The 18,476-nt window shown below is 37.2% G+C and overlaps 1 protein-coding gene across 1 annotated transcript in view; it reads right to left on the bottom strand.

Annotated features, from left to right (window-relative positions):
• TTLL7 (tubulin tyrosine ligase like 7) overlaps window positions 1–17,325 on the bottom strand; it is a 57,801-nt gene extending 40,476 nt beyond the window's left edge. The window contains exons 1-8 of the mRNA XM_074151478.1: window positions 17,148–17,325; window positions 16,865–16,996; window positions 15,850–15,971; window positions 15,085–15,152; window positions 8,624–8,782; window positions 6,761–6,977; window positions 4,058–4,222; window positions 3,084–3,242 (exon numbers count right to left, since the gene is read on the bottom strand). Coding sequence (XP_074007579.1) covers window positions 3,084–3,242; window positions 4,058–4,222; window positions 6,761–6,977; window positions 8,624–8,782; window positions 15,085–15,152; window positions 15,850–15,971; window positions 16,865–16,996; window positions 17,148–17,172 — 1,047 coding nt within the window. The 5' untranslated portion in view covers window positions 17,173–17,325. The remainder of the gene's footprint in view (window positions 1–3,083; window positions 3,243–4,057; window positions 4,223–6,760; window positions 6,978–8,623; window positions 8,783–15,084; window positions 15,153–15,849; window positions 15,972–16,864; window positions 16,997–17,147) is intronic.
• Window positions 17,326–18,476: the final 1,151 nt, after the last annotated feature.

Raw genomic sequence — 18,476 nt, 5'->3', positions numbered from 1 at the left:
TACCAAAGCATTGTAGATGTATCTGCCTGCCGAGAGATGATTATTTACAGTTTAATGACCTGAGAACAGGACATACACATGACTAGGTTGTATTAATATAACATCAGTAATTTTATCAGGAAGACACATCTTGAAGATCATTGGCAAAAACAGAATTGTATGAAGGCCCTCAAAACTACAAGCTAATGATGACAGCAAAGGCCTTGAAAATCCAGGGACTCTGAGATGTACACTGATCACAGTAGCCAAGTAGCATTCGCTACGGGAATGCAACCTTGTGAACTAGATAATGCTGGGTTGAGGGGTAACAAAGAGAACACAGAGTAGAATCCAGTAAACATAAAACAAACCACTTATGATAAAACTTGGAGATAACGTAAAATTGCTGGCCAGTGAATGAACAGCCAGTAAGTGGGAGGCGGCAGCAAATGAATAAAAACAACCCTAAGTGAAGCTAAGAGCAAAGAGGAAGAAACCTTCACCATCAACTGTGTTCCTCCTGGTGAAGAACACAAGCCACTGACAACTTGCTATAACCATCTACCCATCTTTTTTTGGAGAAGCAGACCTCTCCTGCCCCTTATCAGCCTTTGGATCTCCAGGGGCACAGGCAGGGCAAGCATAACACAATAGAAAGGAGTGAGATACCAGAAAGCTTGTGTATGTGAGCTTCAACTACTTTAATAATAGGAATTACTAATAATTGGATACTTTGGCCTAAGAAATCCGGAGTCCTTTTAACCGGATGGATAACAAAGTTTTTAATAGATTTTGCTAGTTCAGTTACACTAAATAATAAATTTGTGGATCTATATATAAGGTGAGTTTCTCCCACACGCATAAATCACAAGGGAAGTTGGATACCCTGCACTTGAGGCAGTTATTAAAATGTGACCTTTTTCTCCAAGGATCACAACTTTGTGATCCCAACTGGATACAATGAGGTTGAACAAGGCTGGAATCTATCCAAGAACTTCAAGTGTATGATTTTCCTATATACCTGCAATAACTTGGTCAAAAAGAGTAAAACTGGATTTTCTGGGAACAGAAGGGAGATCTAGGTAATTGCTGCTACTCAGAAAGGATGGAGGCTGCTGGGACTGCACAGATTCTTGCCAGAAACATTTGGTGCCACAAGATGGCAATCACGCATTTCCCACAGCCCTCACTTCGGTAGAAGGTTCCGGAAGTTCAGTAGCATCAAGAAGCAGGAGAGCTACATCGCATCAGGGCAATATAAACAAAAGTCATCTCAGGAAAGCAAAGTCATTACAATGTTGCACAATTTATTTCTTATATTAGTTTATTAAGCTATCTTTATAACAGAAAAACTACATGAGCTATGGAAACATGAAACTAGATTTACCATCTTAATCCTATTTTGGCAATTTTCCCAATGGGAACGTTCGGAGCCTTGTGATTAGTACTTGTTACCGCTGTTAGAAAGAATGATTCACTCCCCTAAGGGGGGTTTGGCAAGAGGTAAATGGTGGGAAAAGGTAAGAGTGGAAAGCTGGGGAAGAAGCCAGAACTGGTTTAAGAAAAAAAAAAAAAGTATATATAGATATACATATATACACACACTGTATATATATTATGTAAAGTGCATGTAAAGTGCATTATGTAAGTTTACCACACTACATACAGTGTGCATACATATACATACCATGTGTTTGTTTTGAGAGCATTCCAAGTCCTGAAGTATTCAGCAACACGAAATACCAGAGCAGCATTTACTGCTTTATGAGATCCCTCCATCACAAACAAGGGGTCTGGGATAGTATGATTCTCCTCTCTGAGACCCATTATTTTAAATGGTGAATCAAACCCCCTAAATTCTCCACACTGCAGCTACAAATCCATGGAGACAGAGGGGTGTCCTTCAGAACAGATTCACTACACAGGTCGATTCACCATCTCTCATAGAAGAGGTCTGTCACCATTTGCTACAAGGCTGGATGAAATACATACACAGACCAACTTCAGTCTGTACTTAAACAACTACATACACTTATGTACAAGCTACAGGCAACCTATAGAAGATAATCTGGAAGTGTAGAGCTAAATCAAAGGGATACTAGGCTTTGATCGATAAAGAGAAGATGTCAATGCAGTACAGGCTGAGTTCGTGTCATGTGCTGCTTTTGGCTACCACATCAAAGCCAGCAAATATGCCTATGTCTGCACAGGAACAGTGAAGGAATTTATATTTTTCTAATTAAAATTTTATTGAACCCCTGAGAGAAATAAGCACAACAAAACAACTGTTGACAGTATTAATGGCCTGAGAACAAGGTTATAATTCAGTAAATTAATTGTGTACATTTTGCTCATCAGTAGCCAGACAGATTTTTAATACATTTTGCTTTTTTTCCTCCAGCTGTACATTCTCCCAACCAGTTAGCAGAATGACATAAGACAATCTGAAAAAAGACAAGTGAAGCCCATGTATATGTTATTAATAGTGTAATTAAAGAGACACAATAGACAAACCTCAAACAATTCTGGTTGAAAATGTGTTCAAGCACCACTTAAGCTTAACTGTACCAGTAACACGTCAGAGGAAAAACATTTCTTCCAGTTCATTCACGCCAATTGTTTGACAGCATTTCATGTATACTAAATTAGTTTCCTCTGTTTATGTGCTTTTAAAAGCCACAGGAGAGGAAAAGAACACATATCCCCAAAAAAAGAAAATTAAGACCATACATTCACAAAAGTTGCTGGAGCCATACTCATGAAGGAAACGTATGTAGCACTCAATTGCTATAAACAAGGTCCTTCAGCTACAATAACAACTGGATTAACATCACATTTCTCATTAAAACTTTTGAAAACATCTGAAATGCAACACTCCTCCAGGAAGACAATTACCTTTACCAGAGTCTCCAAAAATCACTGCAAGGCAGTGTTTCCATATGGATGCTGCAGAAAAAGCACCATCTCTGTACTCAACAACAGTACCTCCTGCAATGCATAGATTTTTTTCTTTGGAAGTTTTCTTACATAGATATGGATTCAGCTGGGGGCTTAGTTAACTTTACTCTTAAAAATTTACTTTACATTTGTTTAAAGAGGTTTACCTCTAGGAGCCATGGTTTTAGTTTTCTGTCCAGCAGAATATCAAATCCCAGGACTTCAAAGCAGACACTGTCACTTCCAGGTGCTTGCCCTGGCCTGCACATGCGATAAGCATGAAGAACATGTGGCTCTGCAACTATGAGAGTCTTCACTACTAACTCCTGTAGGGATTTTTTTCAGAGAAATTCATCAGGAGAGAAGACACCAGTACATATTGAACTAATGTATTTCATAGTTTAATCTTTTACATTTCATTAAAGTATCTACTAAAAGAGATTTAAAATACCAAATAAATGGTCTATAATAAATAAACTATTCATATGGAGTATCAGATATATTTTTTTATATAGCTCTCTAGAATTTTGTTATACTTCCCATAGTACATACATACTTTTAGATATGTAATACCTTAAATGCTAAACGTATATTGGGGAAAAAGAATAGTATAGTGTATCTTCATCCATTTTATTTTGAAATATAATTTTCAATAAATATTCTCAGAATCATATTTAAAGATGATGCCTAAGATCTAACAATCCCAGGCCTATTCCTCACCTAGACACCTGTAACATAATCACTGACTTCAATGGTGCAGGTTCTAGTCCACAGATACAAGCAAAGCTGACTGCAATTTTGTAAATATTCACAAATAAAATTCACTTTATACTCTAGAAAAGCCTCCAAGAATTTAAATGGGATGGTTCCTTTGTATTGTATTAATTACATGAATTGCAGTTTGAAAGGGCATTTGTCCCTCAGAAAAAGTTTGACATTAAATTTATAATCAAACTCTGAATTTAGCCTTTCAAAAACCATAATCATAATTTATAGTATGTCCTTTGTAGCATGCATCACTGAGAATTTGGATAAAGTTTCAAAATCTCTCTGGATTCCAGTAAAGCGGATGGCAATAGCAATTGATTTTCTAAGAATACACATACATAAAATGAAGAAAAGCATATTAGTTTTATCTTACTGAAATATCACTCCAGAATTTTGAGACATCAAGATTATTTGTTTCTAGAAACTCAGTAAACCATTTTATGGAGCGTTTGCTTCCTTTGTCTTCTGTTTCATCCCGTTCAAAGTGTTCATTATGTTTATTGACTGAGTAGTTAGTCAGATGCATATACAATTGACTCTAAAAAAAGGGAGAAAAGACATTAAAAACTCATTAAATACAACTCTAGAGTGGTCAATTCAAAATAATTAAAAGAAAAAAAAAACATGTTAGATTAATAATGACATAGCCAAAAAGTTCACATCTGCAAATAACAGTATGTGTAGATTTAGCATTTCTGATTCTTGGCGATTTCATCTACTGAATGTTCTAGCCTTCTTATAACAAAACCTCCTGTGCTCCTATTTAAGCCAGTTGCAGTCAATCCATAACCACTCAACATCTGCTTAGGCAATATATCTCCCATTTTTACAGGTCTGTATGTAAACAACTACCTGAAAAAGTGAAGAGCAATTATCATCACTTACAGAATGATTACATTCCACAAAAAGCAAACAATAAAGATGGTATTTTGAAGTGCTACTTTAAAAGTGCTAAAAACCACTCTGGCATCTGTTTCATAGACAATCCCACATTTCAGTTTTCACTGTAGTTTATTTATGAGAAATGTTCTCATGATAGTGATACTTTAAAGTATCTTTTACATATAAACTCATCTGCCATGTTGATATCTGCCAAAATTGCTCATTTTTGACTGGCTGGTAGCCATACCTCAGAGGGAGGTAAATTTCAAGATATACGTTGCATAAACGAGTGAGCGTTATCGTTCCTTTAAGGAGCAATATGTCACCAGCAACAGATTCATGTTATCAGTTGCATAAAAAAAAAAAAATTACCTTTGCAAGGCTAATTTATAAATCATGATTTATATGTTTACATTATCTCCCAGTACAGGTATTAATTGAGCTTTTCACCTATACTACCACGATGACTGTCACCACAGTGACAGTTCTCTGTCACGTTTGATTCCTTACTTGAATGTAGTTGATATTCTAAGCTGACCATAAGCCTTCTGTTCCAATTCCTTTTTGATAAGATAACCAATAGATAACACAAGCCTTCTGCTGCCATTTATCTCACTGCACTTACTTATGTTTAAAAAAAAACAACTAACTAAATTAACAAAAACAACCAACTTAATTGCAGGATAGTTAGCAATATATTCTATTAGCGCTACAAGTAATGAATTTCTCCCATGGCTTCCAATTACTACTTTGAGAATCATTCTGAAACATACTGTTGTTGAGTTGTTACAAATGTCATCTTTCCATGAAATTCAAATTATTTCAGACAAAAGCAATTATTTTTCAGACTTCAAAAAAAATGGAAGTGTTTTTAGAATGTTTGTTAAACATCTGAACTCATCTTTAGTCTGAAGTTATCTGGAACAATGTCACTGTGGAACGATGTCATCCAAAGAACAATGTCATTAGTGATAAGCCAGGTTATTTCATACAATAGACAAACTGCAACATGAACAGTTGTGAGAACAGAGAAACAACTGCCTGTTCTGTTTATCTGCTCAGTGCTGCTAATACTGAGATTAGTAAGAATAGAAAAATATTAAAAGCAAACTATTCCAAATATAATATTGGAACTCTTCCAATTACACCATTTGAACTGGGCTCCAAATTGTACCTGCATTCTTCAAAGGAGCAGTAAGAGACAGCTACAATTTCAAGTGACAGCTATGGAAAAAGGCTCTCCATGTTCTGTCTATTGCATAATTACACTGAAATAGCTCTAAAAGTATGTGATATGGAAAATTCAAGATACAGCAGCAACAGAATAAAGAGTGAGGTATAAGAAACTAAAATCTACTGATGCCTTCCAATACTTCAAACCTAGTTCTTTTTTAACAGATATCTGCATTTTGGCCTGTGCCAGAAGAGTGCGGTTACACCTCTCAACAAGGGAAGATGCCATACAGTGAACAGGAGGATTCCAGTGTCATGTCCCTTACCATTTCTTGGTTCTCTGCAAGTTTCTAGGCACCCCTGCTGCATCATCCTAAAGCTGTCAAGTACACACTCCTTTCCCTGCTGAACCAGTCACTGGCAAAACAGCACCACCAGCAGACTCCCTCACATCCAGGGATTGCAGTGACCGCTTTCATGCACCGGTCTTTGTACTGCTACTTCTCTGTTTTTCACACAGGTTCCCAACGCAACGGCTGAAACATTGCAGGATCCTCAGCAGAAGCTCTAAACTTCAGGGACGTTAAACAAGGATCTAGCAGGAGATAAACCTTGCCTCTTCCCCCTAACCCAAATTCAGTCTCAGATAAACCTAAAAGCAATATAACTGTTCTTGAAGTGATTTTCTTTACTTGTTTTTTTTCTGGGTTGAATGTCAACAATTGACATCTCTTGCTTTCTTTTAGGAAATATTTAAACTATTTAGCATACATACATGCAAAGTCATATAAAATAATTATACATAAGCAATAGTAAGGCTATACTTGTGATTTTGATAGAAAAGTATGAGTTAAATATCTTTCATTTTAATTTTTTCTATTCAGTGACAATGCAAAAGTTCAGCCAGATGAATACCAAATTAAATCTCATGTCACAACTTATTTTATATTACCTCCTATAAACACTACACAGGTAAAAGTCTACACACATAAGCAATAAATTGGAATGAGCTCCAACTTACCAAATTTGAATCACTGGGGGGATGATACTTTTCTGTGCCCATTCTCACCAGTCCATCATGATATAAAAATACTTTTAATGGATCACAGGAGGTTACAAGAATATACACACGTAAATCAAACTTGTAGCCTTCCATAAGAAATGGTTTGTCAAGATATTCCTGAACAATCAAGTGATCCTGAGCTTGTAACTTTTCTCCATTTCTTATTAAAGAGATCCTGGTAAAAACAAAAGTTCTTTTAAAAGCATGAAAATTTGAAATTACTCTTCAAAATAGATTTTCATGGTCACCCAGCCAGGTAGACAGGCTAACATCTACCTGGAAAAAAGACCTGCATATCTGATTTCTAGGGTAGAGAAAAAGTTCCATTCGCTTACATGGCTTTTGGTTTCCTGGACTTCATGGTGCTTCACTGGATGAAAAAAGGCAATGAGCCATTTCAAAATAACTTTCTGCTTCCTTTGATTCAACAATTTGTAATAATGGGTTCCCTCTACACTTAGAAATTGCTTGGCAGAACGACCAGTTTCCAGCTTCTGTGATTATTCCCCATGCAGCTCTAAAAATAGGCTTCCATTCTTTGTCACAACTTTTGCCTGAGGTACAAGTTGTAAAGAACTTTCAGTGCTAACCTGACTCAGTGATGACGTTTGCAAAGCAGGACACTGATCGCTGCGACTAAGGATGGCATAGATTAAGCTCAGTATTTCTTTATTCCAGTTTCCCCACACGAATGAAAAATGGTTTATATATAAGCTATAAACTGGCAGTCCCTAACCACACAGACTTTTAAATAACTGTAATAGCTAATATTTTTCAATTTATAATTATTAACCCTGAATTCTCATAGCTTTGTTGCCTTAATCTTACTCTTTACTGTTTATAATATATTTCAGTGTTCTGGTGCTGAGTACTCCTAACATACTGAAGTACTTTCCAGACATTTCGCTGAATTACGCTGCTACCTTAGCTGTAGCTCTGCTGCTACTTGAGCTTATCTTTGGCCTATCAAGATGATGAAAAATAAGGAAACAGTAAAGTTTGGGGGCTTTACTTTTACAGTAATTCTGATATATTTTAAATAACTAAGAGCTTTACTACACCATATAATCCAAATTTATATTAAAAGCAATAAAAGCTACAATTGAAATATCCAAAAAACAAGAACAGAGTTAAGAATGAAATTGCAGTATTTATCTCATTGGGTTTTTTTGTGTAGCCACACCACAGACAAAACTGTTTCAACTCAACTGCAGATCACAGTCTCTTCAGGGGTGTCCCTCCTCCAGCATGGGTGTCACTTCCTTCCAAGAGCACACCTCCAGCCACATCCCCAACAGCGCTTCCTCTGTTTCTCCTACACCTTGTGGCTGCCACTCTTAAATATATTTGTGCTTCTCTGACTGGCTGCAGTTTTGGCACACAATGGGGTGGTTGGGCTGGTCTCAGGGCTGTGGCAGATCCTAACTTTCTCCCACACATGACACCTCTCCAGCCCTCAACCAGTGAAACCATTGCCATTTATGCCCAATACAATCTCACCCTGTAAGTCTAAGCACAATAGAGTAATAACTATATTTTTTAGATAAATTCACAATAAAAATAATCCTGATCTTAAAAATTATGTGAGCTTCATCAGAAAATACTTTCTCTAATTATGCCACGTTCAGAACAGTAAGATGCCACTTCAATTCAGCTTTATATTTTAGCTGCTTCTGCTTTTTAAGTCTTCATCCAATAGATGAACTTTCATACAACTTGAAATACAGTCTTCTTACTAATACACAGCTTCTGTTAATTTTGTAAATAGCATTGGATTTCACCTTTAATGGGTAAGAAGACTGAATTTAAGATACAACTTACCCATGTCCCATTGCACCATTAGCTGGTTTTACTATGAAAGTTTTCTGTCTACGTTTCTTCTTCAGTTCTTTTACGTAGTTCTGAAACTGTGTGTATTCTGCAGGGAAGATCCATGTTCGAGGAATAAAACTATACTCCTGAGGCTGACTCTTGATCATTCTGCAACAGTAGAGCAAAAGCAAAAATAAGGTTAAAACATCACAGTGAACAATCTCTGAAACTGAATCTGGTTAAAGGATGCAGTAAGGTCTTGATCTCCCTCCTTTAATAGCTGGGACAGCTGAGGTCGTGAACGTATTTCATTTTATAGCTCTGTTATCTGTGCAGAAAAGACAAATAGAAGAGGAAAAATGGTAGAAAATTTAGTTAGTAAAAGCTTCCATCACCCAAAACCGTGTCTGGCAGATAGGAAGCATATACTCACACCAGACTGGCACTATAGGTTATATATATATCTGGGGTAGCTTTAAACAAAGTAGCTCTAATACTGGTTAACAGCCAAGTTATAAGAGCAATGTGGACTTGGTGATACTATGCAGACTGATATACCATAGTTCCCAGCAGAATAAATTTAGTCTTTGCCGAGTTCAATACTGGTGCAGCTAGCTTGCTTCAGGTACCAGAATACTTGAAACGCCATACATAACCTCATATGAAATTCATTCAGGTAACTCAAAACATAGTGTGGACACATCTAAAATATAAATATCCACAGACCAACAGAAAGTGACTGGTTGTTTAAAAGAAATTAACTGACGCAGGAAGCTCCCCAACTTTGATTTTTATAAAAATTGCACTATGATGAATTCTAATTCTTTTAGTTAATTACAGATTTAGGTATACATCTCCCTTTGCAATGAAAGCTAATAGCATCAGGATAACTTAAATACAGAAGAGACTTACAATATCATTCCAACTTTTCATTTCTACTATGAGCCTACATAACATTCCTGATGCAGCACAAGACACTTTTTCTTTAAGTAGCTCAAATACTAACGGGGAAAACAGAGCTGCCAACCACATCTGTAAGGCTAGGACTGTAGCCAAGCCCTACTGGTATAATAGATACACTGTCACCAAATTGTTTAGCCAAGGACCCAACAAATACTCTGCAGAAACCACAACAGCTATAGTAGTCTTGAAGTCCTGCACGAGGTTCAGTGCTTCTGCAGCTTCATTGTAACTATTATTTTTAAAAATCTGGTTTGATGAAAGCCACCAAATATTCAGAAAAAGTCTTAAAAACCATAAGTAGATTTATAATTCAAGATTCATGCATATTTTTAAACTACGCTCCATCGGCTATATATTTACAAGTGTTATTACCTTGCTAACTGAATAGCTTATCTAGGCAGAAATTATACTATTTTTAGGCAAATAGTAATTTCTGTGTTACTTTCCATCCCTCTCCAAATTATTTACCGCATGCATCCTGAAGTGCTACATGACAGAGACTTGCCATTTAATTTACTCACAGGTTTCAATATACATACTCCCTAGTCAATGAATGGTATTCTAGATATATTAATGTTACTTTGTGACTGCAAGCATATCAGTTCTATATGCCTTTTTCTATCTTATGCATAACTGGTAGACTACAAACAATAATATGAAGGAGAATGCTTAACCATTGTTTACAAGTTCTGGTGCTCACTAGAACTTTCAACAAAAGAACTTAGCTCTGTTCTTTTCCTGCTTGGTCCTATTCGGAAATAGCTTAGGATCATCATCAAGTAGCTTGCAGAATCATGATCTATTCCATTACAATAGCCCTATTTTCCAGCACATCTGCTATCCACGACTGTGGGTAACCACTTTTTCACTGTGCTGCTCTATCCTTTAGCCTTTGCAGTCCTTACCAGGAAGCCTGAGAATTAAACAGCAAATTATTGCTCTTCTGAGTGCTATTTTAGCTAATAGATGTGGTCAGACTGCGCTCTTGTTTCTCAGAGTGCTTTCTGTGCTAAAGAATCAAAGGTGTTGAACAAAACATAGGTTACTAAAGACACAACTTGTCAGTCTAATGATGCAGGTTTCCACTGTCAAGGTTTCAAGATCCTCTGACTTTTCAAGTATGAAAGGAGGATAGGGGGCAGGTATAGATGAGAACAATTCTTGGTCCGTGATCAGTTCACAAACCTTTTAAAGTAAATAACAAAGGTGCTGCAAAAAAGACCATCTCATACATGTATGTGCTCCCCTTCCCATTCATTATGTACACCTTCTCCCCCATTAATTGTATTCACTCTGTAACCACACTTACCCTTCACATGTGGAGATCTCATCTAAGAGACCATTTACAGAAATTAAAATCCAGTTGGCCCTACAATAGCATCTCCTCCCCCCCCCCACCTCCCTCTTTTCTGTGTTCTGATTGATGCCCTTGAAAACGATGCTTGCGTCTCCTTTTGTTCTCAATTACATTCCTGCTTCTATCTGTTCATTTACTCTGTGTCCCTACACTTTCTGTGCTAGGTTGTCTTCTTTCATATCACACACGCTACATATTACACCGCTCCCTTCCACCCTTCTGCACATGAAAACCACATAGTCCTGCGATCCAGAGGGCCTGGATATTGGCTGTAAGAGGAATTCCTGGAGTGCAACTCCTCATGAAGTGCAATTCCTCGTGAAGTGCATTTCCCTCTCAAAGTCCGAAGATTTTTTTCTTTCTCTTCATTCCCAACAGTTTGCATAAAATGGAAGGGTGAGATCAGCATAACAACCAAGGTAGAAGTAAAATTAAAAGAAGTCTCTCTACCAGTTCTCAGCAGTTGTTTCATGAACTCTCAAAGGTATAAAACCCACAGCTATTCTGTACAAGTCAGTATCAGGAATAGAATAGACTGCATGCAGCAGAAAAGCAGAACAGAATTAATGTTTCTACACCAACCTGCTCAAGTAAATTTTAAGACAGAACAGCAGCTGTATGGAACAAAATCTTCCACTCTACAGACAAGAGCCTGCACAACCATGTATCCCAACTGACTTGTAATTTCACATACATGTCTGTTTCACAAACAGTCTCAAGGCATATCATTTGCTTTTTATAAATTATGAACGCTAAGTATTGAATTGTGAGGCTAGTACTGTGAAAAACAGACTGATTAAACCCCTGCTATATCTACTGATATTAAGTGAAGTCACAACATAGATATGTCTGACCCAGAGTTATCATATCAGAGAAATTATTCCCACCTTATCTATAATATGTGCAATCTCTGCATTGAGTACCTTTAACTGTGTAACTGTGTTTCAAACTCAGAATTCAATAGGTTGAAAGAGGTATAATCAGACTGTATTTGAAAACAATGTGTGCTTTTTGTCCGTTTTGCATATTTATTTAAAAAAATAAACTGCAGAACTGTTGCAATACACTGCCTACCAAGCTGACCAATGTTGTTTACTGTTTCCAGGACCTCTCCAAACAGCTGCTTGCCTCCATGTGCTATCTCTGTGTTTTTACTTAGAGTTTAAATCTGAAAGGGGCAGTGGAAAGTGCTTGTGTAGCATGTATTGATACAAGGGAGTTCTGGCCCACATGTAGGACATGTAGACACCATAGCAACGTGTGTAATATTTGCATCATAATAGTTACATACATTCTACATCCTATGTGTTGTAGTTACAAAACAGAAAAGGAAATGGAGAAAAAGTAAGAAAAGATTGCACTAATTACATCAATATATGAAAACAACTTCTGTTCTGGTAACAGGAAATGCAGTGTAGGTTGTGTTGGGGGGCAAAAGATTAACTCTATTAATAATTGCTCTTTAAACTAATTTAGATTAGAAGAATCAAAATACTCACACACGTTTATCCCTAAACTTCTCCTTATTACCAGATGTTGAATCATTATTTAGTACTGTTTTCTTACAGGTCTTACTCACAGATTCTCAGCTAGGATAATTCCTCAGAACACAGTTATTCCACCAGAGTGAGGAGAATTTATTATTACACAAATGAGCCTCTGACACTTCTTATTTGAACAGTAAGATGCTTCCCATTTTTTAAGTCTGACACACAGAAAAATATAGTCATTAATTATTTTAAACAAATAATATTAATCCATGTGCTAGTTATTTTTTCTGTTCTACCACCACAGGATATTTGCCTGGGTGTATAATGTATTAAGTGTATTATACAATAATTTAAGGCTCTCCTACATTCTACAATGCATAGACAGAGAACTGAAGCCACATCTTCTTCCACTGGAGTCAACTGGACAGATAAAGTAGCCCACTCCAATGCTACAGATCCAGCACCAAAGTCAAAGTTATTAAGGAACTTTGGAAATTATTCTTGGTTCTCTCATAGCCTCTTGGTAAAAATAAAAAAAACCATTACAAGCAATAGAATCATAGAATCGTCCAGGTTGGAAGAGACCCTTGGGATCATCGAGTCCAACCATCTACCCTACACTACAAAGTTCTCCCCTATATCATATCCCCCAACACCACATCTAAACGTCTCTGAAACACATCCAGGGATGGTGACTCAACCACCTCCCTGGGCAGCCTATTCCAATGCCCGACCACTCTTTCTGTGAAAAATTCTTTCCTAATGTTCAGTCTAAACCTACCCTGTTGGAGCTTGAAGCCATTCCCTCTTGTTCTGTCATTAGTTACCTGTGCGAAGAGACCAGCACCAACCTCTCTACAGTGTCCTTTCAAGTAGTTGTAGAGAGTGATGAGGTCTCCCCTCAGCCTCCTCTTCCTCATACTAAACAGTCCCAGCTTTTCTTTTTTTGTTGGTTTTTTTTTGTTGTTGTTGTTTGTTTGTTTTCTCACCCCCAGGTCCTTTTCTGCTAGCAGCTTTCCAGCCACTCTTCCCCAAGCCTGTAGCGTTGCCTGGGGTTGTTGTGACCAAAATGCAGGACCCAGCACTTGGCCTTATTAAACCTCATCCCATTGGCCTTGGCCCATTGATCCAACCTGTCCAGATCACTCTGTAGAGCCTTCCGACCCTCAGGCAGATCAACACTCCCACCTAGTTTGGTGTCATCTGCAAACTTACTGAGGGCGCACTCAATCCCCTTATCTAGATCATCAATAAAGATATTAAACAAGACTGGCCCCAAAAGTGCCAGTCTAGATGTGCCAGCTGCTTTTTGGAAAGCCTCTGACAGCCCAGTCTCTGGCCTGAGTGGCCCTACAAATCCTGCCTTCAGTGGCTGCCTCTGTGACTTCCAATTGCCCTTGCAGCTCTGTCTGAAGACATCCACTAAACAGTTGCTGGGTTGCCCTTACAATGTGACATCTATATAGTAAAGGTCTCTTTCAAACCTAGGAACACATCAGGCTAGTACAGCTGTTGTTAGCATGACCTATATTCATAGATTCATAGATTGGTCCAGGCCAGAAGGGACCTCCAAAGGTCATCTAGTCCGACCTCCCCACAGTCAGCAGGGACACCCCCAACTAGACCAGGTTGCCCAGGGCCTCGTCGAGCTTCACCTTGAATATCTCAAGGGAAGGGGCCTCAACCACCTCCCTGGGCAACCTGTTCCAGTGTTCCACCACCCTCATGGTAAAGAACTTTTTCCTAATATCCAATCTAAATCTCCCCTTCTCCAACTTAAAACCATTGCCCCTCGTCCTGTCACTGCAGGCCTTTGTAAACAGACCCTCCCCAGACTTCCTGTAGGCCCCTCTCAGGTACTGGAAGGCCGCTATGAGGTCTCCCCGGAGCCTCCTTTTCTCCAAGCTGAACAACCCCAGCTCCCTCAGTCTGTCCTCATAGGAGAGGTGCTCCAGCCCCCTGATCATTTTGGTGGCCCTCCTCTGGACCCGCTCCATCAGGTCCATGTCCTTTCTATATTGAGGGCTCCAGACCTGCACACAGTACTCCAGGTGAGGTCTCACCAGAGCAGAGTAAAGTGGCAGAATCACCTCTCTGGATCTGCTGGCAACACTTCTTTTGATGCAGCCCAGGATGGGATTGGCCTTCTGGGCTGCGAGAGCACATTGCCTGCTCATGTCCAGCTTCTCGTCCATCAGCACCCCCAAGTCCTTCTCCTCAGGGCTGCTTTCTAATACCTCATCCCCCAGTCTGTATTTATACTGAGGATTGTTTCTTCCCAGGTGCAGAATCCTGCACTTGCTTTTGTTGAACCTCATGAGGTTCAACTGGGCCCACCTCTCCAGCCTGTCCAGGTCCCTCTGAATGACATCCCATCCCTCTGGTGTATCGACAACACCACAGAGTGTCAATATCCTTTGACTTGACAGGCTGAATCCACATCTTTTCATAGAATCATAGAATAGAATCAAATATTATTATAGAATAGAATCATGTATACAATCAATATATCAATTGAATCAATAGTAGAATTATCAATTCAATTATTATCAATATCAATTGAATCAATTATAGAATCAATATATACAATCAATAATTCAGTATCATACTGCTTTAAATACTATGGCTGAAAAACTTCTTAATATTAAAAGAAAGATTACTTGGTCATGTTTCTTGCCAGAAAATCCTTTCTGCAGATCTCTCCCATTCCTGGAAAATGGTTGATTCTCTGAGGGAGGAGAAAAAAGGAAAGATAATTGGTACTTTTTAGTTTTACTGGCATACCTAATACAATCATTTAATAACTTCAACTGCATAATCAGGCAAACATAATTAGTGTAACAGATAAATTATTTAAGACAATATCTTACATTATACTATGTATTCTTAGCAATACTAAAGATGCTGTAAATTGTATTCTCCTCCACCAACATGAGTATGCCCACTGATTTCATTTCAGACATGAGAGGAGACTATCACACTCTTACTCACAGAGCTATCTAGGAACAAAGAATGCTATCACAAAGTAATGGTAAAGTAAGGAATTATTTATTCACAGAAACTGTGGAGACAGCTCTGCTTGTTAACTTAGTGCCTAAGAGCTTATGAGCAACCGATAAATGATGTTTTGCATCTTCTTTCAAACTCTGATCATTCACAGCACCCAACCGGCAGACAAAAGCATGAAAGAACAGCCCCAAATATTTAAACACCACATTCCAAGCGGTATGAGCAAAAAGCTCTGGAAAAGAGAATAGGATTTTAAAATATGTGGTGGTATAGCTTTATCACAGTCTGCTTGGTGGTGTTTTGTGGTTTTTCTTTCTCCCCATACAAATGCAACTGACCAAAAGTGACACATTACTGAACATTTCAGAGTGAAGCAGTTTACTGAAACCTGTCAGAAATCCTAACTACCACCCTACCTGATAGTTCCGAAGTTCAGCAATCTTTTCTTGTTGCACAGCAGAGTCGCTCCATATAAGATTAGCTGTTTCATCTTCATCACGTGTTTTCACAAATCCCATTTCTCGTATTACTACACGTACTATGGAGAAATCACATACTTAAGGAATATTTTGAATCTCTAAAATAGGTTAATTTTCAAAATCTAAAAAAAATCAATTAAGATTTTAAACACTTCCAATATTCAATCCTTTGTCCGAGAACAATTTTAGCATGCAAGCTATTATTTATCTTGCAATATTTCCATCAATTTATTGCTAACCTGTCATTACAACATTACAGCACCTTGTACTGAGGCTTGAATCAGAGCACCACCACTGATGGGAACTGTAAAGGGTTTCAGGGCATTCCACAATCATCTAGTAAAAGTCCATTTGCATGGCTTTTAGACTTAATCTTGGCTACCACATACATTAATTTTAAAACAGTGATGACTATAAGTGTCACTGCAGAAAATGGACAAAAACACTTCTTTAGTCAAGGCACAGCAGTTACAAAAGAAAATGCATACATTATTTTAATATAAAAAAGAAGAAAGATTACATGCCAGGCATAACTTACATTCTAGGAGAAAAAATTTTTCTGAAGTAGTCCCAAGCATCAAAATACAAAACATTAGTATATTTTATTGAGAAACCTCTGTATAATAATTATTTAACAATAAATTTACACTGTTCATCTTTCAAGGCTTTAAGTAAGCTTCCAAACACAGGCATAATTTATAATTAGAGGGGTTTTCCACAGCCTCTTGATTACTTAATTTTTTGTAATTCAAGGCCCTTCCTTGAGTAACAAATGGGGAGTAATAGATGCACAGTGCTCAAAGCTATCAACTCAATATTACAAAAAAAACCCCAAAGGTTTCTTACAAAGGAAAATCCTTTGGAAATATCTCACTGTCAGCTTGATGCAAAGTCCATTAATTCACTCACATCAATAGCTATTAGGATGGAAACAGGATATATAGCTTCCTACCAATTTCATATTTTGTGCCAGCAACATTTGCAGTGATCACTCCATTCTTCTTCTTCTTTCTGACTTTTCTTTTAATTGTGCTTTGATAGGGTAGTTCCGAACTCAAAGTCAGAGGAGTAGTTCCATGGTTATCTTTGAAAAAAAAAGTTGTAACTATCAACAACTTTATCTCTTAAATAACATATGCAAATAAACTAAAAACACAAAAATTTCCTTTTTTGCTTAGAGGTACAAGCATACTGAATAACTAATAGGCTATATTAAAAATCTAAGACTAGCATACCTCCCTCATTAGGCAAGGATGGCATTATAACCTAGGATAGTGCAGAAGCAGAGCCCAAATTCAGTTCCAAGTTCTCAGAAAACGATGGAGCTGTCAAAGCCAAATTATTTAAAGCTCCAGTCATACCATTTCAGTTTCTGGTTGTAGCAAATACTAGTTCTGGAACTGATAGATATCTGTGTGAAAAAAAAACAAGATGAGAGACTTTGTTATAGAGAAATTCTGAGAAAATACAAACAGCAGCAAACTAAATATGGAAATGTTTTTAATAACAAGTCAAAAGTAATGCTTGTTTTAAAAGATTGATCAAGCTATTGTAGATATGAAACTTTGTTCATTACAATTCAATTGCTTTGTTTCTGGGAAAAATCATTTTGCAGTATTAATTTTCAAAATGAGGTTCTATTACCTCATTTTCTTATTTTCATTTGCGGATGGGAGATTTTGCGCATGAAAATAGGTAACACTGAACTCAATCAATACTGCAAACTTTTATCTCCACAAAGCTCACTGATTTTATAGCAATTTTACACCATAGTTAATTAAAAATTTAAAATCAGACACACTGTATTATGTGTTTTCAGGTACCAAATGGTAAATAACTGAAATCAACTTAATAATCTTTTCCCATTTTTCAACATTTTTAAAAGAAATTGTCCAATAATCACTTTGTAACACATGGTTTCAGTTTCATGATCACTTCATGACACAGCAGACATAACTTTAAAGACACTTCAGTTTGGCAAGTTATCAAAATTATCAGCTTCTAAAACGAGTAATTATTTTTCATGTCTACACTGATCCAAAATTTCAGGTTTTTTTCCTCTATGAATACATCACCACATGTGAGAATTCCACATATTAAAAAGTTTTTTAAGTGCAGCTTAAGCACATAAGAACAATGGCTTAAATTATTAGGAAAAAACCTCAGGAATAAAATCCTTCTAAACATGCTGCTAAATTACTTCAGGCGTGCAGCACTGTTATAACGAAGTCTGCAAGAAAACTAATGCTGTCTTTGCAGGCTGCCTCAAACAAATCTATGAGTTTTCAAAACGTACACAATGTTAGTAAGTCACTGATTTTTAATGCTTTCATTTCTTTTCTGCAATTATATGTATGCCAAAAGTTCCTAACACTAGCTTTAGCTTAGCTTATATTACCACTTGTGGCAATTGCAAAACTTATTTTAAATAGCTTTATATAGAGCATGAGGAATTTCTTCTGCTATAAGTAGCAGAAAATTACAGTAAAATAAAATTCAGCCATGACTTATGATATGAAACATATTTGGTAATAAGATTGGACAAGATATGCATTAGCAAAATC

This window comes from Numenius arquata, chromosome 8 (genome assembly GCF_964106895.1).
Source record: "Numenius arquata chromosome 8, bNumArq3.hap1.1, whole genome shotgun sequence".
NCBI lineage: Eukaryota > Metazoa > Chordata > Aves > Charadriiformes > Scolopacidae > Numenius > Numenius arquata.
This window is presented reverse-complemented; position numbering and strand designations above follow the sequence as displayed.